This window comes from Saccopteryx bilineata, chromosome 2, assembly GCF_036850765.1.
Source record: "Saccopteryx bilineata isolate mSacBil1 chromosome 2, mSacBil1_pri_phased_curated, whole genome shotgun sequence".
Taxonomy (NCBI): domain Eukaryota; kingdom Metazoa; phylum Chordata; class Mammalia; order Chiroptera; family Emballonuridae; genus Saccopteryx; species Saccopteryx bilineata.
This window is the reverse complement of record NC_089491.1, coordinates 359,764,542-359,787,781: the sequence shown is the minus strand read 5'-3', so window position 1 is coordinate 359,787,781 and position 23,240 is coordinate 359,764,542. Positions and strand designations below refer to the sequence as shown.

The 23,240-nt window shown below is 55.0% G+C and overlaps 2 protein-coding genes and 1 pseudogene across 4 annotated transcripts in view; 1 reads left to right on the top strand and 2 right to left on the bottom strand.

The window, feature by feature from the left end:
• The window catches only part of SGSM2 (small G protein signaling modulator 2), a 42,796-nt gene extending 41,135 nt beyond the window's left edge, over nt 1-1,661 (top strand). For both annotated transcript variants that reach the window (XM_066263042.1, XM_066263041.1), the window contains one exon: nt 35-1,661. In XM_066263042.1, coding sequence (XP_066119139.1) covers nt 35-123 — 89 coding nt within the window. In that variant the 3' untranslated portion in view covers nt 124-1,661. The remainder of the gene's footprint in view (nt 1-34) is intronic.
• Nucleotides 1,662-4,251: 2,590 nt separating this feature from the next.
• MNT (MAX network transcriptional repressor) lies at nt 4,252-22,305 on the bottom strand. Of its 2 annotated transcripts, XM_066263030.1 has the most exons (7): nt 21,792-22,305; nt 15,264-15,828; nt 14,633-14,674; nt 14,393-14,504; nt 8,182-8,307; nt 7,891-8,083; nt 4,252-7,721 (listed from the first exon to the last, which is right to left on the bottom strand). In XM_066263030.1, exons 1-7 carry the CDS (start codon nt 21,862-21,864, stop codon nt 6,964-6,966), a joined length of 1,869 nt encoding a protein of 622 aa, XP_066119127.1. In that variant the 5' UTR covers nt 21,865-22,305; the 3' UTR covers nt 4,252-6,963. The 2 variants fall into 2 exon arrangements, with proteins under 2 accessions (XP_066119127.1, XP_066119128.1); XM_066263031.1 differs by lacking the exon at nt 8,182-8,307 and having other exon boundaries at nt 21,792-22,300.
• LOC136327673 (U1 spliceosomal RNA) lies at nt 18,078-18,258 on the bottom strand (annotated as a pseudogene).
• Nucleotides 22,306-23,240: the final 935 nt, after the last annotated feature.

Here is a 23,240-nt window from a genome sequence, read left to right as displayed (position 1 = left end):
CCGGCATTCCCGCAGTTATCCATGTTTCCTCCAGAACGAGCTGAGCATCACGATGCCCAGGAGATCCTGCGGATTGCCCGGGACCTCGTCCACAAGGTGCAGATGCTTATAGAGAACAAGTGAGGGCTGTGACCCGGAGGCAGCAGCCAGCCGGAGCCTGGGCTCCGGGCCCGGGGCCCCCGCAGGGAGTGGTGCAGGGGCAGCCCAGCAGAGACTGCCCCAACTCCCAGCCAACCCTGTCTGCCCAACTGTTCCTAATAAAGTGCTTGTGAGCCTGGGATCCGATTCAGGGCAGTTCTGGTCCTGCAGGGCAAGTCAGGGGCCAGGGTACCCTCAGGTCAGGGCCAGATGGGAAGGGGCGGCATCAGGGAGCAGCTGACTTGGGGAACACCTACTCTGCTCCCCTCTCAAACACCTGGAAATAGCCCCACTGCCACCTGCAGCCTCAGCCTGGATTGCCTCCCAGCCTGTCTGCTGGGTCAGCCTGGGCTCCTGTAGAATTATCAGGGCTATAGTTGCCTGGGCCCTTCCTGGTGAGGATCATGTGGTGCAAGGTGACTTGGCTGTATCTGAGAGTCCCTTTGCAGGTCCAGAGTGTGTGTGTGTGTGTGTGTGTGTGTGAGAGAGAGAGAGAGAGAGAGAGAGAGAGTGTGTGTGTGTGTGTGTGTGCGTGCACCAACCCATCAGGGCAGCCAGAATGTCTGCAGGTTTGGCTGACACTCCTGGGCTGCCTTCCGGGCTCTCTGAGACTGGAGGCAGTTGGAAGCTGGGCCCTGGGTGGGAGCAGCCCACCTCAGCAGCACTGCCACTGCCTTTGGCCACCTGAGGTGACCCCATGCCCCCACCCCGGTACAATGCACCCACGTGTATCTGTAGTCTCACTCTTGCCACCTTGTTTTTGCTTTATGCATTACATGCATCCTTAACAACTGTGTGTAAATGACATTTGCCAGCCAGAGAATCTAGAATGCGGTTGGAGCACTTCCTATCAAGAGGAATCCTAGGGTGATTCTTTAGGGTAGTGATACTGTCACAGCCTCCTCTCAGAGGTGGCCCCAAAACTTGGGGGAGTACATCATCTATCTCAAGCATCTACTGAGTCCCTGAGAGTGGAGGGAGGTGGGTGCTTGGGTCTCCGTTGTTTGTCACTGGTGAGAAGCAAGGCTAGTTCTGCCTTCCCTATGCTGTCAAGAGGCCTGAGACCCAGAAACCCCCTTGGAAGAGCCTTCTCATGGGGAGGGGGTCATGCTGCTTGTTCTGTCATTCCTACCCCCTTTTGCCAACACATGCAAGCCAGGCCTTGCCCCAGGGCCAGGAGGCCACTCTGCCACAGGCTGGGGCCTGCCCAGCAATCACTAAGGTCTGGAGACTTCCTGCATTTGAGAAACATGAAAATGGCCCAGCAGCCCTTCTGCATCCAGCACAGCGCCCCCCCCCCCCAGCCCACCCCTGTCCTGGGCACTACACAGCCTGTTTGGGGGCCAGCCCACCCCATAGCCCACCCTTGTCTGTGAGTCCTTGGCCTCCACCAAGCACGGTGGCTGTTGTGTGCCTGCCTTAGTGACTCGGTGGTTTTGTGAGGAGCAGAGTGTATATGTATTCTGGCTCAAAAACTGTACTCTTCAGTGTAACAAACCAATAAACAGCATTTGGCAATGCTTGAGGCTCTGGGGGCTGCTTGCGGGCTGGCACTGGGCAGCGAGGGACTGTTGGGGAATTCAGTATGCTCTCCACAGTGGAACAGTAAAGAAGGCCAGCCCCACAAGGCAAGGATGGCGTAAAGAGAACCAATTTTCCAAGTGAGAGGGACCTTGGCTATGGGCTGGTTGGGATGAGGATAATAGGCAGACCCCAGGCATTCAGGGAGCTCTCAGGGCCAGCGTCCTGTCTCAGACTGAACAGGGGCCTCTCAGCCTCTAGCATGGAAAGGGCCTGGCCATACCAGCAGGTTCCTACCTGCCTTGCCTTACCCCGGAGGACCACTGCCCCATCACCCATGGTCTTAGGTGGAGGGCTCCCATCACCAGCATGTGGTCTGGTCTAGAAGACACTTACTTTATGAGCATTAGGGCCTATGATCTGTTCACTGCTAGCTGCCCAGGCAAGGAAACCAGTTGACCCAGGGAGGTTTGGGGCCAGAGAACCTTATAAGCCCCTCAAGGGACCCCCACACACAAGTTGAGCCTGGCACCTAAAGCAATCTGAATTCTCTCTGCTCTGACTGCACCTGAAAGTCCCTGAAGGCCCCTGACAGATTAGCCTGAATTGGCCTGTTCCTTCACACACTCTCACCCAGAAGTGCTGGCACTCCACAGGCCCCTGACCGGTGGTGGCGCAGTGGATAAAGCGTCGACCTGGAACGCTGAGGTCCCCAGTTCAAAACCCTGGGCTTGCCTGGTCAAGGCACATATGGGAGTTGATGCTTCCTGCTCCTCCCCCCACCTCTCTAAGATAAATGAATAAATAAAATTTTAAAAAAAGAAAAGAAATAGCTCAGGGAAACCTCTGACTCTGAAAGTCTCTCTCTTTCCCAGAACAGAACTGGTAAATGGAAGCTCCTGGATTCTTACTTGGGATTCTTGTTTTCCATTGCCCTGGCCACAGGCCTCTCTCTTGCAGGCTCCAGCTGAGGGTGTGTGTGTGTGTGTGTGTGTGTGTGAGAGAGAGAGAGAGGGGGGGGGGGGTTGTCCTTTGCTTGCAGGGACGGGAGTTTCTGTGTACCCTTATGATATAGTGATAGCTCTCAGATGATATTGGGTCACCACTGCCAGGGACAGTCATCATCTTTGTCCTCAGTGCTGGGCACAGTGTCAAACACTGCATGCACTCAGGAAATAACCCGCCTAACAATCAGCCTTCCCTAATTGAAGGCATCTATCTCTCCCTGAGCTACCAGCAGAGGGAGCCAGCATCTCACAAGTGAAACAGGCTGGTGGAATTGTGAGGCAATGGGGAGGGGCACCAGATCTGGCCTTTTGAGTCTGGCTTTTCAAATGGAACCCCAAGACATCTGTGGCCACCACTCCCTTCCCTAAGGATGTTATCCCCCACCCCCACCCCCACCCCCACCCCCCATCCCCATACCTACCCTAGCAAGAGAAACTGAGTCAGTTCCTCTGGCTGGGGCTGGGAGTGGGGCAGGTTCAAGTGAGGGAGTTAAAAAGGCAGGATGAGGCAGCTGCCTGGTCTATAGCTAGGCCCAGCTAACCTCCCTCACCTCCCCACTCATTCTTGAGACAGCCTGCCTGCCAAAGGGCTCGTTTCCCATAAACTGGAAGATGTCGTTATAAAGACAAAGGTTTTCCAGGACATGGTTTTGATGTCTTCCTCTTGTTCCTTTCCCTGATGACAGACCTATATGGCTTCCCAGTTGACCTGTCCTGACCTCTCCCCCGCAAACACATCCCTCTCAGATCTCTAACCTTCTATGCACAGATCCTCCATCTTACTTATTAGAACTTACTCGTTTTTTATTTTTACTTATTGATTTTTGAGAGGAAGGCAGAGACAGAACCATCAGTCTGTGCCTGGATGTTCCTTGACTGAGGATCGAACCAGCAACCTTTGCATATGATCTAACCAAAGTATCCAGCTAGGAATCCAATTCAACAGGCCCCAGGGCAGGATGGCACATGCTCAGAGAGAACTCTGAAGAGTTGGGAAGTCGGAAGCTACACAAGGTCCTAGGCTAGCTGTGTGGCTGTAACAAGTCACTTAGCCACCTCAAACCCGTTTCCTTTTCTGCCAGCACAGGGCTAGTTCTTGGGTTACTTCACTGTGTTGAGATAAAACAAGATAGTGTTTGTAAAAATGGTTTGAGGAAGTGTTGCAAAAGCTATAAGGAAGATCAGAACTGTAGTTGTCAGAGCTTGTTGAAGATTTAGCACTGGGATCAAACTAGAAGGTCCTTCATTTTTTTTAATAAAATTTTTCTTTTATTAATTTTTAGAGAGGAGAGTGAGAGAGAGAGAAGGGGGAGGGAGGAGCAGGAAGCATTAACTCCAATATGTGCCTTGTCAAGGCAAGCCCAGGGCTTTGAACCGGCGACCTCAGCATTCCAGGTCGATGCTTTATCCACTGCACCACCACAGGTCAGGCCATCTTTTTTTTTAAAAAATTAAACAGCACAGAAGCTGCAAGAGTACAATCCCCCAAAAGTCAACAGGGAAAGGAACTTGCTGCTTCTTGCTGGAGGTCTGTCCCTCCTTTTCCAACAAAATGACCCAGATGCTGCAGGCTGGCAGCTCCATCTCAGGTTTCAGTGCAGGTTTATTTCAATTTTATATTTTATTCCAGGCAAGTGCTTATTACACGGATAGTATTCATGTCTCAATACCTAAAGTCTTGGAGCATGAACAGCCACTAGAATACAGTTCAATAGTAAAAATACAATATGTACAAAAGTAGGGTTTTCGTAGTTTTTTCCCACACAGCAGATGTATCCAAACACATAAAAATCTCTACAGTCTGGGGTCACTACAATTTATAGTTCAGGAAACGGAGACACAGTGACCGAGTCCTCACTGTAAACAAGGGCCACCTCTTTGGGGTTGGGGGTGGGACCCTGGGATGGGGGAGAAGCAGCTGTTCCTAGAGAGAACAGGGGTCCTGGTGACTCCCCATTTCCCTCCAGGCATTCCCTGCCCTTCTTTGGCCCCCCAAGGAACCAACCTCCCCCTCTCCCCGAGGTAAAGATTCCCAGCCAGTGAGCCACTCTGAACATCAAAAAGTAAAACACGCATGAGAGGTAAGATGTGTGTGTGTGTGCGCGTCCCCCAGGCTGGAAGGGCTAGGAGGGAGGGGAGGGGCAGGCGGTCCCACAGGGTGAGGACAGATGTGGTCCTGGTAGCTCTCAGAGGGAAGATGCCCAAAGAAAGGCTGGGCGGCGGCTGCCCTCTTGGGCACACATCACAGCATTCACAAACAACAAAAACAGCAACAACACCCATCTTCACCAATCTGGACATAGTCATTCGGCACTAGATTCAGAGCCCCCAGGGCTGGGGGCGGGGAGGGGCATGGGCAGCAGGCGGATGAGGTATCTGTGCAGGCCCAAGGGGCAACTGGCTGACACAAGTTTTAACTCTGGACCGGCCTCAGGATGCAGGGAGGTGAAGGGAGCTGAGAGGCCGTTCATCAGTTTGTTTCTGACTGTTCCCTGGTTGCCAGGCCTGCCCTTCTCCCTCTTCCCACTGTAATCACACTGGGAGGCGTCAAACTGGCTCCCCGGAGAACCAGGATGGTGGTAGTGGCTGCAAGTGCAGGAAGGCAGCAAGCTTGTGAGGTGGGCGCTGTGTGGGGCTGCAGGGCAGTGTGGGCTCCCTCTGGGAGGTCTCTAAGGCGTCTGATAGGCCTTTCCTTTCCCCACCCACAGGAGACAAATAAGAAGAATTATGTCCCCTGGGAGGTCTCCAGGACCAGGAGCTGAAAGGGAGTTCTTAGGCATCTAGATCTAGTCAAGACCTCTGCTGGGGCCACTCCGGAGGATCCTGGGCCCCAATACTTCCCCACCCCCCAGCCTGTCAGTGCAAACTTCACAACTAGGGACACTCTTCCTCCTCCAACACTGAAAGGCCATTGGTGAGTGTGAGCAGGTGGGGAGCCAAGTGTGTACGAGTGTAATTGTGTCTGACACAAGGCCACTTGTAATAAATACCCACATAAAAAGAGCAGCCAAGGTCTGCCAAGGCAGAGGCAGGGAAAACAGCATCCCCTCACTCCTCTGCACCCTAGTTCAGCCCTGCACTTGGCTCAAGTAAGGGGCCTTTCCTCAGAGGAAAGCAGTGCACACAGTAGCCCCCACCAAGGAAAGCCCACTGGAGAAAGGGAGACACTCAGGGGAAAGAGATGATGCTAGAGACAGAGAAGCTGGGGCAAAGCTGCAGTCCTCCTGTGGCCATGCCCTCTCCAGGACCCTAGGGCCTGCTTGGGAAAGGGTTGGGGGCTCTCGTGGAACCCCTGGATTTTAACTTCCTGATTGACTCAACAGTGTGGCTTCAGGCTCCTGGAACCCAAACCAGATGCTAGTCCCTGTCTCCCAGGTGGCACCCCATACACCCATCCCCCAGGGGAGTGTAAAACAAGGAGCAGAGCCCAGGGAATCGGAGTGAATGCATTCTGGAAGCCAAAGCCATGCCCAGGGATGGGAACAGGAGTCCAGACCCAGGCTGGGGAGTATCGGGGACTGATGGGGGACAGCCAAGCCCCTCCTTTCCCACCCCACCATCAGCCTGCCCTTTTGAGGTCAGGAGCCCAGTAGTAAGGGGTGTGAGACGCTCAGAAGCTTGGCAACAGCTTGGGTTTGGTTTACTGTTGGTAGAAAATCATCCAGTTTCTGCTGTAAGGAATCACAGTAACTGCAACTGGGTTGGAAAGCCCTACCTACCTGTCTGGATAGGACTGCAGACCAGCCACTTCCTGGGACTTGAACCTGTCCTCAGAGCAGGGTGTCCACAGCGGTCCCCAACTTTCTAGGCTAAGTTACTTTAGTTCAGCTCCCCCCGTTCCTCTCCAAAAGCCTGGGAAGAGAAGGCTGAGGCTTGGGAGGGTGGGTCCGGATGCTCAGCCACGTCACCAGACAGAGCAATAGCAGCAGCAGCAGCAGCACAGGAAGGCAGCAGGGGAGGGAGAAGATGGAGAACACAAAGTCCACACTGAACTGGTTTCAGGATACAGGATGGGGAGGCGGGAATGGCACCAGGCCGAGAAGGCAGCATGTCCACCAGAGCATCTCTCATCACTTTATCAAGTCCTAGTGCAGTGGGTTAACCCCTGCCTGTGTCCAGCTCCCTGGGGTGGTCCCTCCCTCCCCTGGCTCAGAGTCTCTGCACCCCCTTCCCCTAGGAGGCCTGGGGGTGGGTGTGGGTAGGGTGGGCCTGGGCTGGAATGTGTGGAGCTGGTGGGAGAGTGCGGGGACAGGTCCCCCTCCTTGCCCCCACTGGGGGCCTCTGAGTGGCCTCATCCTCAAGCCAGCTTGAGTGTGCTGACTGGGAAGGAGGGCATTGTGACCATGGTCACAGGGTTGAGCACTGTCTGGCCCACCAGCTGGGGGTGGTGTACCACCTGAGCCCCCACGGCTGGCTTTGCCATGACGGTGGTGGGGGGTCCCAGCCCGGCTGTGCCATTCACTTGCTGGTGTGAGAGGGTGTGGGCAATGTGGCTCACCGCCACGGGCTGGCTCACTGCCACAGGCTGCGGGTATAGGGGAAGCTGGGAACCAAGGTGGGCCACGTGGTTAAGGGTGGCAGGGTGCACTGTGATGTGGCCAATGGGGGGAGTGGCAGGTGCCAGCTGCACAGCAGGGCTGGGGGCTGAGGGGGCAATGTGGGCGATGTGTTTGCCGCCTGGCCCCTGGAGAACGTGGTTCACAGTCTGGATGACTGAAGCGTGGGTGGTGGCTGTGTGGGCAATGACTGTGGAGCCTCCCCCAGCCGCAGCCACCAAATGAGCTGGAGCGGGCACCAGCGTTTGGGCAGGGGCAGCTGATGGGGGAGGCGGAGCCGGTAAAGGTGTCTTCTGCTGTGGCGGCGGCTGCTGCCCAGGGAGGTGAGCAGGAGACAGGGCCACAGGCTGGGAGTGGGGGTGTGGGTGGGGAGGCAGAGGCGCAGGGGCGGTGCTGGGTGGTGGCTTCGGCAGCTCCGGGTGGGGGCGATGGCTCAGCTTAGGTAGGCCCAGGCCGGCCTGGTCCTCCTCCATATCCTCGTCTATGTTGTCCTCACCCTCTGTGGGGGACATGAGGACACAGACAGGTCAGAAGGGCTTGGTAACAAGAGGCTGGAGAAACAGATGTCCCTGGGGTCTGGGGATATTATGGGTCTAGGGTAAGAGGGCACTTTTTCCAGCAGGCAAAGGCCTGGCCAGGAAGTCTGGCATTTGAGGGGTGGGGCTCACCAGAGGCAGTAGAGGTGGAAGCCTGGTCGTCCTCGGGCTGGCCCGTCTGCCGGAGCACACGGTCAATCTCTAGCACATCCATCCACTGGCTCAGCTCATGTTTGAGCTCTGCCAACCGCTGCTGCGTAGCGATCTTCTCCCGTGCCAGTCGCTCCATCTCATGCTCATATTCCTTCTCCTTCCTTTTCAGGGACTGGAGCAGGGCAAGGAAAAGCAGGATACCCTGAGCAGCAACCTCGTGGCCACAATACCTCAAACATCCCCCCACAGCCACCCATACTTCCAGATCACCTGGTCCACGGGGGCAGGTCTGCAGTGACCTGGGGGCCCAGACTGATGGGGGCTGCTGGAGACCACACCTGCCCCCTGGGCCATGACTCTGCCCAGAAAGGCCCAGTGTTTCAGGGACTGCACGCTCTCCAGCAGGTGCCATTGAAAAAAAGCACAGATTCAGGTCAGTGGCTCCCCCTCCTCCATATCAGCTGTCCTGAGGGGCTGTGCTGCTTCTTGTCCCATCCACCCTCCTGGCTAACTGCTCCTTCCACTCTGCAGACAACAAAAGGTGTAACAGGTTTCTCAGGTATTGCCCAAGGTCTATACCACCTTTCAATACCATTGTGTCACTCATGCAGCCACAAGCTATCCTCGACACTCATTCTGCAAAGAACCTCAAATGGCTCAGCCCTTCTTTCCACCTCATCAACTAGTCTACTTAATTTCAACGTCCTTAGAGAATGACCCCGTAGACACTGTAAAATCACCACCCCCCTGCCCATTTCATCTCCTTGACCTGCCTCTACCTGGTTCTCAGCAGTTGCTGGCCCTGTACCTCCTCCCCGATCTCCTGGGTTACTCCCTGCGGTGCCCACCTGTGACACCTCCCCAGAGCCTCTATTTTCATAGTGCCCACAGCCTCCAGACTCCCCAGGCTGCTGAACAACCCTCAAGCCCTGAAATGTGCTCCTTTTTTAATACCTATACCTGAGTTCTAATGATCAATGAGAAATGGCTCTTGGGGTGCTGGACCAAGCACCCCTGGAGAGGCTTCTTTCACCACAGGTTCCAGGTCACTCCTGCCCCCAAGAAGCAGATGTCTCCCACCTCACTAAGAACACCAGGAGGGCCCTGGCTGGGTAGCTCAGTTGGTTTGAGTGTTGTCCCGATACACCAAGGTTCTGGGTTCGATCCTTAAGGCACATATGAGAATCATCCAATGAATGCATAAATAAGTGGAACAACAAATCAATGTTTGTCTCTCTCCCTTCTTCCCTAAAGTTAATAAATAAATTAGCCTGACCAGGCGGTGGCTCAGTGGATAGAGCGCCGAACTAGGATGCGGAGGACCCAGGTTCGAGACCCCAAGGTCATCAGCTTGAGCACGGGCTCATGTGGTTTGAGCTAAGCTTATCAGTTTGGACCCAAGGTCGCTGGCTTGAGCAAAGGGTTACTCGGTCTGCTGAAGGCCCACGGTCAAGGCACATATGAGAAAGCAATCAATGAACAACTAAGGTGTCGCAATGAAAAACTAATGATTGATGCTTCTCATCTCTCTGCATTCCTGTCTGTCTGTCCCTATCTGTCCCTCTCTCTGACTCTATCTCTGTAAAAAATAAAATAAAAAATAGGCCACCTAGGGAGAGCTCCCTTAGGTACAGTGCCATCTCCCCTTCAAATTCTCCAGGGCCACAAGTGACCTTGTACGGGCAGGATGTCCTGCCTCCCAGACTGTGGCACTGCTCCTCTGTGAGAAAGGTTTCCAGTTTCCCTTTGCATGAGGCTTAATAGTAGCTCCAAAGTACCACCAGCTCATGTCCTTATTTCTTGACTCCCTTCCACCCCAAAACTCTCACCTGTCCTCCATGACCTCCTGATTCTGACACTATTAAACCAACCTAAATTTCACAGGCCTCTCTGTTGCCAGCTTCCCCTCAACTGTTGGATCAACCAGATGACACAGATAACCCAGCCTGCTCTTGAGCAGCTAGCTTCCAAGGCTGTCAGTCACAGCCAGGTGCAGAGCCCATTGGCTCTTCATATACCAAACTCCCCAGCTTGTCTTAGCTTGCCTCTCCCAAATCTGTATACCCACATGCTTACATATGGATCCTTCCCCCTCACCCTTCTCAGTCTCATCTGCTTCTGCTCCAAAACCACACTCTGGCTCCCACCTCCTCCACTGTCCTTCCCTACTCCACACCCTCCCCAGTACATCCTCCTGACCTCCACCACACACCTGAGCATTTAATGAAACTGTCAGGTTGTACTTAACCAGACAATGGCCCATATCACAAAATATTTCACGTTTTGTTTTCTACTTCAATACACAGTTCTGTCCAACCTCAAGAGAAGGCAAGAACTCTTCTCCACCAGTGGCTAGGATAGTTATGTACAGCATTTCACTCAGCCCCAGGGGAAAACCTGTGAGGACATGAGTATGTTGGTTCCCACGTCCATCCCATCTCTCCCCTTCATTACTGGAGAATCACAGTCACCTATCACACCTATCAGACTTGAGCTTCCACTAATTCCATTTTCTTTCTTTTTTTTTCTTTTCATTTTTCCGAAGCTGGAAACAGGGAGGCAGTCAGACTTCCACATGCGCCCGACCGGGATCCACCCAGCATGCCCACCAGGGGGCGATGTTCTGCCCCTCTGGGGCGTTGCTCTGTTGCATCCAGAGCCATTCTAGTGCCTGAGGCAGAGGCCACAGAGCCATCCCCAGCACCCGGGCCATCTTTGCTCCAATGGAGCCTCGGCTGCGGGAGGGGAAGAGAGTGACAGAGAGGAAGGAGAGGGGAAGGGGTGGAGAAGCAGATGGGCGCTTCTCCTGTGTGCCCTGGCCAGGAATCGAACCCAGGACTCCTGCACGCCAGGCCAACGCTCTACCGCTGAGCCTCTAATTCCACTTTCTATGGGGAGTTTTGCAGCAGCCTCCCCTGATTATTTACCTGCCCCTCTTAGGTATGGCAACGTCCTCAACTCTATAGACCAACTAGGCCCAACTTCCCACACTCCCTCTTGCAGCCCCTAACTCCTTGCATTTCTGACCTCACCAGTAAGAGATACCTCAAAACATTAGTGCCTGCAACACAAAACCCAGATACCACGCCATGCTCTGTAATAGTCTGAAACCTGGTAGCTTTACATTTCTATTTCCAGTCCCAGGCCACACTGAGCCTCTCCCCCATCACCTTGGCTTTGAGATTAACCTGCTTCTTCCCGTATTTCTTCTAGAACACTTTCTTTATCCACATATACCTGGTCTGGCTTCTCATACCAAAAGGCTACTACTACTAAACATGACATCAGATAAGGCCCAAGCAAGTCAACCCTCACTCTAATCTGGCTTCTGAGGCCTGGAAGTAGCCGTCCTGAACTCCACCTGCCAGCAGGGAAGGCAGACTTCTGGCTCAGGGAGAGAGAACATTGGGACCCCAAACCTCCTCTTCTCTTACCCAGTTCTCCACAAGCCTAGAGGTCCGTGGAATGTTTTCCGAGGGTCTAACTTTAATCCACGTGGCTTAATTTTAAAACTTTTTTTAAAATTTTAATTTAATTTAATTTTTTTACAGAGACAGAGAGTCAGAGTGAGGGACAGACAGACAGGAACGGAGAGATGAGAAGCATCAATCATTAGTTTTTCATTGCGCATTGCGACAGCTTAGTTGTTCATTGACTGCCCTCTCATATGTGCCTTGACCATGGGCCTTCAGCAGACTGAGTAACCCCTTGCTCGAGCCAGTGACCTTGGGTCCAAGCTGGTGAGCTTTGTTCAAACCAGATGAGCCCACGCTCAAGCTGGCGACCTCGGGGTCTCGAACCTGGGTCTTCCGCATCCCAGTCTGACGCTCTATCCACTGCGCCACTGCCTGGTCAGGCGACGTGACTTCATTTTAAAACCATTCCCTTCCTAAGACTACCTGGCTGTGTGGTTTGGTACCTGCCTCCCCCTTTCTGTCTCTGTCCACTTAACTGTGGCTTTCTTCAAATCCTTTACCACCTCCAAGCCACTCTGGGTCTGGCTGTGGGCTCCAGGCTTCCCACAGCTTACTGCGTCAGCACACAACCAAAACTCTCCGTCTATATGCCCTACATGGTCTCTCTTTTTTTTTAAATATTTTATTTATTGATTTTTTTTTAGAGAGAGAGGAGTGAGAGAGAGAGACAGAGAGAGAGAGAGAAGGGGGAGGAGCAGGAAGCATCAACTCCCATATGTGCCTTGACCAGGCAAGCCCAAGGTTTCGAACCGGCGACCTAAGTGTTCCAGGTCGACGCTTTATCTCACTGCGCCACCACAGGTCAGGCCCCTACATGGTCTCTTTAGTACTCCCTTTCAAGTTTGCTGCGCACCTGCCTCTGGATGGCAACCCTGCTGACAATCTTTAACTTCCAAAAAAATATCCTGCTCCCTCCTGATGGAGAAACTTCGGCCTGTGTTGTGCTCTCTGCCCTCTACTTTGCCTAGGCCTAGGTCACCCTGAGACCTTCAGGTCTCAAGTGCTCCATTCTCAGCAATAATTTTCCTAACAGCCCAGAATAAATCTCTGCCATCCCTGTCCCTATTCTGCCTTTAGTCCTCTGGTTTATTTGTTTATAATCTGCATACTTTTTCCTTTGGTCCGTTCTTTATCCTCTGAACCAGATACAGGGCTGTCCAAAAGTACCTAGATCAATAAATAAATGAGTGAAATTGAGAATTTACAGAGAGCTTTGTAAGTTTCTGCTTCCATTGTCAGCAGAGGACAAGTATCTCTATGGACAGCCTGGGTCCACCTTGCTACCTATTCAGCCCCAGCCCATATCCACAGTTTGCTGGGTACACTGAATCTCTATTTCTATTTTCAAACTTCCACATCATGCAAGCAAGACTCTTCTCCCTAAGTATGTACCTACAAAAAGGAACCTTCCCATTTCTCAATGATTATTATTTAGTTAATATTTATAGAGTACCAATTCTCCTAACATTCCCATGATACAGGTACTATTTTTTTGCTATTTAAAATCATCATAGTATGAGAGAAAAAACTGAGTCACAGAAATGTCACAGCATTTGGACAGGGATTTGCTCCCAGACCACATGACTGAAAGAAACTTACACTCAAGCTCATAAGCTGCAAAAATGTCCCAGAAATAAGCCTCTCAGGAATGGTCCAAATCCAAACCTCGGCCCGTCCCCCTTCGGGGACGTTCTGGAGGAAGGAGACGCCTCGCTGCTTACAGAGACACACGCTCGCACACGCGGACCGGCTTTGCTGCGTCACTCCCCAGGGCCCGCCGCTCGCTCAGGAGCCCCGCCCCCGCCACCAACCCTGAGGCCCGCCCTGGCCCCGCCAATCCCCGGTGGTGGGAAGTAAATGGGAGGAGCATTAGTCCCGCCCCCTCGGCACCAGGGTAAGGGCGCGCATTTGCAGGGGGCCTCGGCCCTTCTACAAGTCAGGCTGCGGTTACCTCCGGGCTGTGACCCCGCAGAGTAGGGGGCGGGAGGTGGGCGGTACACAGCCGCGGGCTCCTAGCCTGGCCTTCAAGCTTCCCGAGCAGGCAGCAGGGAGACCTAGGCTCCTCCGCCCCCACCCCGAGCTGGTAGTGAGCCCTAGGCTCCTCCCACTACCCAACGGCTCCCTCCGTTGTTCCAGCTGCCGCTTCACTGCAGCCGTCCGTGGCGGCCCGCCCCACCCCCACAGCCTCCTTCCCGGCACTGGGAACCTTCGGCCAGTTTCCAGGGAAACCAAAACCAGGCCGTCATGGCAACAGGGCGACAGTCTTATCTGGCGGGCGCCCCCCCTCTCCTGGTACTTCAGAGGAGAGCCAATGCCCACAGGGAGGGGACACCCGGCTAGGAGGGCCCCTAAGCAAGGCTTTTTAAAAATCCAGGCGGTAGGAGAGCGTTATTTTCAAAAGTAATTTTTAAAGGTTCAGCGTCACAGGGGCTATTTAACACGCAGTCAGACCGCCACATTTCCAACCCCCAGCTTTAACGGGTCGGGTCGTGGCACCTGAATGAACTCCCTGGAATGAATGGATCTTAATCCTTTTGGGGTGACAGTAGGGGGATTCACCGCAAGCTGCCCAGTGGAAGGAGCCACGCCCAGGGGACCCCACCCGCCAGCCTCAGGCCAAATCCAATTCCTCCCCGGTTCTGCGGGCTGGGGGGAGGCGCGGTCCGCTCCACGCCCTTTTCACCGGTGCACTAACAGGGTGAGGCGGGAGAGCGGGACTGGAACCAGAGTTTGACACTGAGCTGGGGAGAGCTGCAGTTGGCGGGGGAGGGGAGGGGAGCAGAGAGGAGCAGCACTACCGCCTTCCCTGCGCACGCGTCCTCCCGCCTCCTCCCGGGCGGGGAGCCCCACTGACGTCAGGCGGCCATGTGCTCTGCGCCCGCGTGGAGGCGGGCGGGGCCCTGGCAAGGGGCGGAGGGCGGTAGGAGTAGGGAGGAAGCTGGTGCCGTGCTGCGGCTGGCGCGCCACCGCCCGCCTCCTTTCAGCTAGGCTTCCCTCCCCCATACCTGGATGTACCGCAGCGCCGTCCGCAACACGCTCAGATTTGATGTCTTCTTGTCGTCCACATTGGGGATATTGCGCTTCAGGGTCTCAAAGCATTCCTTCAGATGGGCCCTCCTGAGGAGAGGAGGAGGAGCATGGCTGGTCAGCCAGCGCCACGGGGCTGGGGGATGGTGGGAGGGAAGGCCCAAGGAGAGCTTGGGAGGCCAAGGGTAGAAACAGATCACACACGCATGCACACACACCTGTTCTTCTCCAATTTGTTGTGGACTTCTCTGGTTCCGATCCTGCAACCCAGACAGACACGAGGCTCAGGGAGGAGGGCCCTATTAGGTGGCCTTCCTGCTCCCTGCCCCCACCCTCCAGATACCACAGATTTTTTTGTTCCCAACTTTATCTTTCTATAAAAGCAGCAAGGGGAGATGTTCACCCTTGCCCTGATGCATTCACACCTTGGAAGGCAAATGTATGCTCATAATTCACAATCTCTTTAACTCTCCATCCCACCTCTCTGGGACAGAAGGGCTCCTACAACTTAGTGAAACAGCCAGCTGACCCCAGCCCTCACCCAAGAGGCCCATAATACAACACTCTCCAAAGGCCTACAAACGCTATCAACCTCAACTTTGGGGGGGATCAGAGAACACAGAAGCCTGAAAACGGAGGACAATAGCCATTCCTCACTCCTAGGGTGGGGATGGGCACAGGCACAGTGAAAATGTGTCCAAATATAGGAGGATGTTTTTTTGGTTGGAGAGGCAGGGAGGGCATGGTTCTGAAGGGGCTAGCTTGAGAGGGTGCTTTCTCTTGCACAAGCCTAGGGAACGGGCAGTTCCTTACATCTCATCATCGCCAGCTCTGCCACAGCTCACTCACCCCCCAGGCCTCTTCTTCTGTTCGCTGGATTTGACTTCTTCAGCTGGTGCCAACTTCAGGGTCCCAAGAGTGGGTGGGGGTGGCTGCTGGGAGGCAAGCTGGGGCTGGACTCCAGGATGTGGTGCTATGGTCAAGATGGGTGTGGGGAGGGGCTGCAAAGGCTTAGGACTGCCAGTGGGCTTGGAGTCGGACAGTAGTGGGGCAGGGGTAGTAGGCACCTGTGGCCTGGCAGGGAGGGGAGCAGAATCCTTAATGCTGAGTCCCTGGGTACTACCCAGGGCTGGCTGTCGAGGTGCCAGGGGCAGAGGCTGGGCTACAGGGGGCAGCGATGGGGGTGGGGGCAGAGGCTGAGGGGAGTTGGTCACTACTGGAATAGGAATGACAGTCAGTGGGGTCGGGGTGGCAAGTGGTGGTGGGGGTGCTGGTGGGGGTGCTGGTGGTGACAGAGGCAAGGGCGGCGCCTCAATGCGGGGCTCCTCCACAGGCAGGGCATGGGCCAGCCTAGCCAGGCTGCTGGCCTTCTTCTGTTCCTGCTCCCGCTCTAAGCGAAGCCGCTCCTGCTCCTCTATGCAGAGAGAACACAAGGGATGTCTCAGAAGGGCCAATAGTCCTGGGCCACAGCTTTACCTACCCTCCAACTATGACTCATCCTCTGACCTTGACCCAGTCAGGACTCAGTGATAGCTCTGCTCAGCTTGAGATTCCACAAATACCCATCCACACCCAGCTAGGCTCTGGGTTAAGTGAGGGGGCACAGTCCCTGCCTTTGGGGAGCTCAAGGCCTAGGGGGTGGGAGGAGGGAGAAGTGACAGGGGATAATAATCCAAGCTAGGTGCCCTGGCCGGTTGGCTCAGCGGTAGAGCGTTGGCCTGGCGTGCGGGGGACCCAGGTTCGATTCCCGGCCAGGGCACATAGGAGAAGCGCCCATTTGCTTCTCCACCCCCCCCCCCTTTCCTCTCTGTGTCTCTCTTCCCCTCCCGCAGCCAAGGCTCCATTGGAGCAAAGATGGCCCGGGTGCTGGGGATGGCTCCTTGGCCTCTGCCCCAGACGCTAGAGTGGCTCTGGTCGCAGCAGAGCGAAGGGGCAGAGCATTGCCCCCTGGTGGGCAGAGCATCGCCCCTGGTGGGCGTGCCGGGTGGATCCCAGTCGGGCGCATGCGGGAGTCTGTCTGACTGTCTCTCCCCGTTTCCAGCTTCAGAAAAATACAAAAAAAAAAAAAAAAAATCCAAGCTAGGGGAGAAGACAGGCCTTGGCAGAGTGGTAGCTGTCAGAGGATGCTGGAGACCTAGCCACATGTAGGTTGAAGCGTTAGGCAGCTGCTGAGCAAGGTTCAGGAGCAAAAGTGATAGATGAAGTGGGCAGAAGCCAGTCCATGATGGACAAATCATATATATTCTGAGCAAGACCTTCAACAATATTTGCCAAGTACCTTCTAGAAGGCAGGCAGTACATTCATTTCACAGATTGAGATAAAATTAGCTCAGAGAGGCAAAGTGATTTTTTGAGGGTCACACAGCAAGTAACAGGTAAAGTGGGTAGACCCAGACAGCTCTCTGACATGGGGTAGATACCTGGTAGTAACTGCGCCAACATATGCTCACTAGGTGTCTACACACACACACACACACACACACACTCTCACAAGAGCTCTCTCAGCTCAGATAGGGCAAGGGCATCACCTTCAGCTCACACATGAAGAAACTAGGCCCAGGACTCGGGTGTTCTAAGCTAGGTCCCAATACCTCTGGTTTCCTGAGGGATCATACAAAACACACTGGGTCCTTCTCTGCCCTTTGTTATGCGAGAACTCACTTTCCCCAAATATCTCACCACAACCCTCAGAAGCACAAACTAGAAAGGTACAAGGCAGGCATAAAGGAAAGTCAAGCTTTTTTTTTGAAAGTCAACTCCAGAGGTCCCACTCTATTGCCACCCTGCCCTATTTGGGGACCCTACCATCCCGGTTCCTAGGCTAGAGGGCTGGGTCAGGGCCCTCAGAAGCAGCTGCAGTCCCCAGGCCAGGGAGCAGGCTAGTCTACCCACCCTCCGTCCAGCCCTGGAGTCACCACACTGCTGACTAACCCAGCTGACAGTATGGCCACGCCTCAAACAGGGCACCCAAGAGGGGTGGGGCTAAGGGGTGAGGTTGGCTAGGTGCCACCCCCCCTCAGCAGGAGGGCATCAACCTCTTCAAGTCTGCTGGGCTCCAAGCCTTTTGGCCAATCAACAACTCAGAAGAGCCAGGCCTGCTCCTAGCCCCTCCCTCCTGCAGAGAAGAGGCAAAGGAGGAAGTTGAGGGGGACGAGCTTTGAGAAGGGAAGCACTGGGTGATTTCCCAGCAGCCAGAGCTCAGGGGCTGGACAGGTCAGCACGGGCCTCTTCCGTATCTCCCCTGCCCTTCAGGAAGGGGAGCTACCAGGCCAGAACAGGCCTACTTCAGTGAGGGGAAGCTTTGCTTTCCTAGGCCTTTCCAGCCAGCACTGACTTATGTTACAGTCCCAAAGAAAACCAGCTCTCCACTCGTTTCCCACAGAACACAATGGGAAAGAAACCTGCTGAGTCCCAACTATGGAGCCCTTCTCAGGTCCAGCCTGGGACATGCCTAGTCTGCTTCCTATCCCCCTCCTCATCCCCCACCCTTCTCCACCTTCAAGCCAAGGCCGTGGTACCCAGAGCCCAACACAGTCTCCACCTCCATCCCTTTGAGCCAGGATCCACACTTTCACTGGCCATGGGTCAACTGTTCTACTCTCCTATAAGCTGGAAGAGAGACAGGGCCCCAAACCCTAAGGATAGATACCCTGGGAACTCAGATTGAAGGCAAATTTCATATTCATATTCCCCTTTTTTTTCTCTCAACTACCTCAAATTATATAGTCAAGTTTCCTACATTTGGGAAATCACAGGGGTCAGCACACCTGAAGTGCAATGGATAAGCCTTGCCCTGGGAAAACCACTTTCGTGATGATCATGGTATCTACCCTGAAAAGTGTATTATTTCCCATATTTTAAAGCAACTCCAAAGCTCATCTAGTAAATTGCAACTTCCTCACCTACCCTCTCTCTTGTAGAGCGAGGCAGGTATGCCTCACAGATGCCAGAAAGGATCCAGATGAAATGCCAAGGGCTATCACATGTATATCAGCATGAAAAAGCCAAACTAGTGATGAAGAACAGGGGCTGGCCCAGGCCAGATCCAGCCCACCAAAGTTTCCAGCCTCCTCCCTACTAGGTCTAACTCGATCCCAGCCCAGCAGCTACCCTCTCTCAGTACACTGCAAAGGGGGAGATAAAGTGGGGGGAGCAAGCTGGCAGTCTCTTGGGGCCTCCCTCAGGAGCATATGGCTTAGACACTTATAATAATGCTCTGCTGGTGTACTCCCATTGGTGTAGTCCCTTCTCACACCCACATATACACATACATGCTCTGGTACCCTCCCTGGGCTCTACCCAGAGGCTGTCCCTCCAACCCCCAGCCCCCAGGGGGAATTTAGAATGACCCCTTCCAGGTGATCCAGGGGCCACAGTGGAGAGTATGGGCACTGTGCTCCCTTTGGCCATCCTCAGTCACTGTGGCCCAGAGAGGAGCTCAGCAGGCACAGGGCTGGGGCCTGAGGTATCCACAACTGGTGGTCCCAAATGTTCAGGGTCATTTCCCCTTCTGAATGCTAACAGGGAGCTTGGCACATAAGGCAGGCCCAGGGTGCAACTAGGTCAAGAGCCTGTGGACACTCGGCCAGCTCCTTCACATCAAGGTAAAAGAGGTTCCCAATGGAGCCACCTGAACAAATGGCAAAATGACCAGGCCCTCCTGCTGACCACCAGGACAGCCTTGCCCTTCCCTCTCTGCTCTCTTTCTCTCACACACTCACCCAAATCCCCAGGTTCATCAAGTGAGCAAACTGGTTACTCTGAGGAAGGAAACTGACCCTTGAGGTTAACTGGGAGTGTGAACAAGAGGCTCCCTATTCAGAGCTGCTCATCAGGACCATAACCCAGGACAGCGGTTCTGGAGAGGAGGTTCATGCATCACTCCCTTCTCTCTCATTCTTCCCGTCCCCAGTTGGAAGACAGTCCCTCAAGGAGAAAAAAGAAATGAATTCTGGAGATTAAATTGCCATGGCAAGATTTAGCCATCTGTACAAGAGAGTTTTTGGTGTAGATCTGGCTTTCTAACATCCATCCATCCCCTAAGAACTCTGCCCCACCAAGCTGTGACTGGGCAGCTAAACTAGGCCTCAAGTCAGCTCACTGTTTCCAGTTCTCACCACCTAGGGGAGAGGGCAGGGCTCTGCAACTTCTTAGGAAAACCATTTCTAGGTTCTTTCACAGTGTTGCACACATCATACCTGTCCTTCTTACTGGTCGGTCAGCTGTGGACTTACTTATTTTGGGAAGGGCAGACAGATTACAGTATGTGTGTGTGTGTGTGTGTAGGGAGGGTTCCTTCTCCCTTTCTCTATATGGCCAACTAACTAGCCTGCAGGTAAAATAAAGGTGAAGTGAGTGTTTCCTTGGGACAAAGTCAGGGTCAGCATCAATCCTATTCACCTTTAGTACAGTGCCTAGTACACAATGGAGACATACAGTAATAGGTTTTCCTGAATTGTACCGTGTTGATGGTGGCAGCAGGTGACTCAGTCTCTCCAAATATTGTGCACACTCCTCCCTCTGCCATGCAAATCTTGGTCACCACCAGCACAATCAATAGCCTGACTCCAAAAACACGGGGGAGGGCCATGTGGACTGATGTGTCAGTCTATCAGTTCCAAAAACCCCAAGCAACACGGTTTCACATATCTTGAGTGACTCGACCTTGAGAGGCCGGTCTTCCCAACTAATCCAGCGGGCCGCCGCTCCCCGCCCCAGGTCCACTGCGACTCCCCCACCTCCCCCCACCAGTCACAGCAGCAGCAGGCGCGTGCGCGAGCGCGCACACACACAACACACACTACTACCTCTTGCATGACTCATCATTGAAACAACAATAGGCAGAAAAAAAGGAAAGGAGGGTGAAGCGAAATCACCACAACCAACCCGGCTGAAGGGTTGGGAGGAGGAGGATTGGAGAGCGTAGGAGTCCCTGGATACTGCACACACATCAACCAATCCAGGGTTGAGCCCCTGGCAGCAGTCCGGAAAACCGAGGTCTTTCCCCAGCCCCTATTTCTGCAGCACCCTAAAGCTGGAGACCATTAACAAACGCTTTTGGGGATAGCAGGCATCTGAAATCTTCGTCTCCCCCGTGTTGAGGGAGTGCCAAAGTCTGCCCATTCTTAGCCCGGCTCATTTCAGTGTGGCCAGGGATGCTGGCAGGAGGTCCTGGTGAGAACCTCTTAGTCAGAAGAGATATGAGAGCTCTAAACACCCTGCTGCTCTGCAATTCTGAGGGTTTTCCTCACCCCAAGATCAAAAACAAGAGGTTGGGGAGAGAACCGACAGGTAAGTTCGGCTCCTCCTTCACAGGGCAAAGGATCTCCGGGAGAGAAGCCCAGCGCCAAGAGCCAGGGCCCAACCCGGCGCCAGGCCCTGGGCCAGCGCCGCCCAGGCCACGCCCCCGGCCGAACTCCAGGCGGCAAGAAGGGGCTGGGCCCCGCGGTCCCTAGTGGGAGTGTCCCTCGTGCACGTGGTCGGGGGCGGGTCCCATCCACGTCACCACCCGGTGTAACCAACGGGCTTGGTACGCAGACACACGCAACATTCCAGCCGGGACCGGGTATGGAACGCGCAGACACGCTACATACCACATCGGCTAAAGTGGGGCGCAGAAAGGGGGGCTCGGCGGCTGCCCCCAGCGAGCTGCAGGCCGTTTTTCAAACGCCCAATCAGTCTGCTCTCACCCAAATCCCTGACGCTCGACCCAGCCCAAGCTCTGGGAGGCGGGGTCAGGCGGGGCTGTCCAGGATCATAAGACACGCGATGTCATTTCATTCTGCAAAGGCCGCCTCCGCCCCAAGTGGCGCGTAGATCTGCCGGGAGCGCCCTCCGCACACTCCCCGTAGGGCCAGGGAAGCCGGGGAGTTGCTCCGTGTAGAGTAATTCCTACCCCCCTATTCCATTGCACACACTCCCACTCGTGTGCACTCTACACTCGCCCGTGCACACGTCCGTTCATCCTCTCGAGGCTCCCATCACACATCCCCTGTGCACACGCGGTTCTGCCACCCCCACGCAACACCACATCTCATCCTACCCCACCCCCGGCTCACACATCCTCAGAGCTACTGCAGGCGCCGCTGACCCTGCGAAAGGAGCCCCCACGAAAGGTGCACAGGGGGTGGCAGGCAGCTGGAGTGGCGCCTACACTAGTCGGGTCCCTCACTGCATGTTAATGAAGTAATTAATTAATTTCACTGCCCACAACACTCCTCCCTCTCCGGGCGGCGGCTCTAGCACTGAGCCTTGCGTTGCCTGGCTTCGTGGGCCACCCGGGAGGGGGTACAGCCCGCAGTTTCGGGGTGGGTTCAGGGACCTGGGTCGCTCGCCTCCCCTTTCCCGGTGCCCCAGGGGCCCAGCCCGGCCGCTCACCACGTGCTCTCTGTTGTTGCTGCGCTTGCCATTCCAGGAAGCGGGCCGCCTCCAGTAGCGTCTCTATGCTCATCGCGCCGAGAGCTGCCGGGGGCGCGCCGGGGCCAAGACTGCGGCCCGCGAGCCAGGCACAGGACAGGCTGGCGGGCAGGCAGGAGGGAGGGATCACCTCCGGGGGGCGACAGGGCTGGGCGGCGCAGCGCACTCCGCAGGGAAAACCGGGGGAGCACGGGGAGAAAAATCAATGTCTCCCAAAATATTTGCAAAATATAATTTCCAAATTTAAAATAATTTGATGCAAAAAAAAAAAAAAAAAGGCGGCACAGCCTCCCTCCTTCCCCTCCCTCTCTTCCTTCCTTCTAATGCCTCCCGCCCCGCGGCCCCCGGGACTCCCGCCGACAAGAAAAGGCTTTGCAACAAGATGGCGAGGAGGCACCGACACACACAACAAGGGAAGGAGCAGTGATGCCCCCGGCCGCCACCCCCGCTACTACACCGGGGCCGTAGCCAAAGCCTGGACCGGAGCCCCCACCCGCAGGGCCGCGGCGTCTCACGGAAGGAGGGGCGGGGTCGAAACCGAGTTGTCCCCGCCCAATATATAAGGCGCGAGCACACGTGGCCTGGGTGGGGGTGGGAGAAGCGCGAGCGGGGTTCGTGCCCTTCATTTCCGCTTTCCCGCCTCGCCCCGCCCCGATGGCATGCCACAAGTTGAGGAAGGGCCGTGTGTTTGGGTCATTCACAACGAAATCTGCCCTGCTGGAGGGAAGGAAGAGTGTAAAATTCACCACTTAAGTTAGCTCAAATAAGGACATTCTAGGGCAGGGAAATATTAGAATGGTAGGGACCGGCCTGACCCCTGAGTGTCCGATCTCTACTCACACGTGACCTAATTCCTGCAGCCACCGGGCTGTCGCAATTCCCCCGGGACCCGCCCCTGGGCGGAGCTGACAGCGGGAAGCTGCCAAAGAGCCGGCGGAGGGACCGGAGTGGGCGATCCGATTCCGCATTTTGTCTCCATTCCTCCCCCCGCAGTGCGTTAGCATCCTATTAGGCTACGTCACCGGGCCACGGGCCAATGGGCGGGCAGGACAACACGGCATGGAGCAGCTCCACATGGACACCCCGCACCGCCAGTCTTCTGTTTAAAGGGCCAGTGTCTAGCAGGGTCACATTCACGGGTGCGGATAGGGTCACTCTATGGATGGAGGGTGGGACGCGGAGGGGGAAATACCGCAGTTGTGTCCTGGCTTATCCTTGACTTTTCACCACCTTCCCTTTAAGACAAAGCCTCTCTTTCCGTCCCCTAAACTAGTCTTTGTCCACTCACGCCTGATGTGGGTGGAGGCTCAAACTGTCCCACCCTTTATTCCCGGGTTCGGGCGGGGCGGATAAGGCGAGGCAACCACTACCTAGACCGAGGGGGCGTGGCCCAAATCGGGAACAACAACG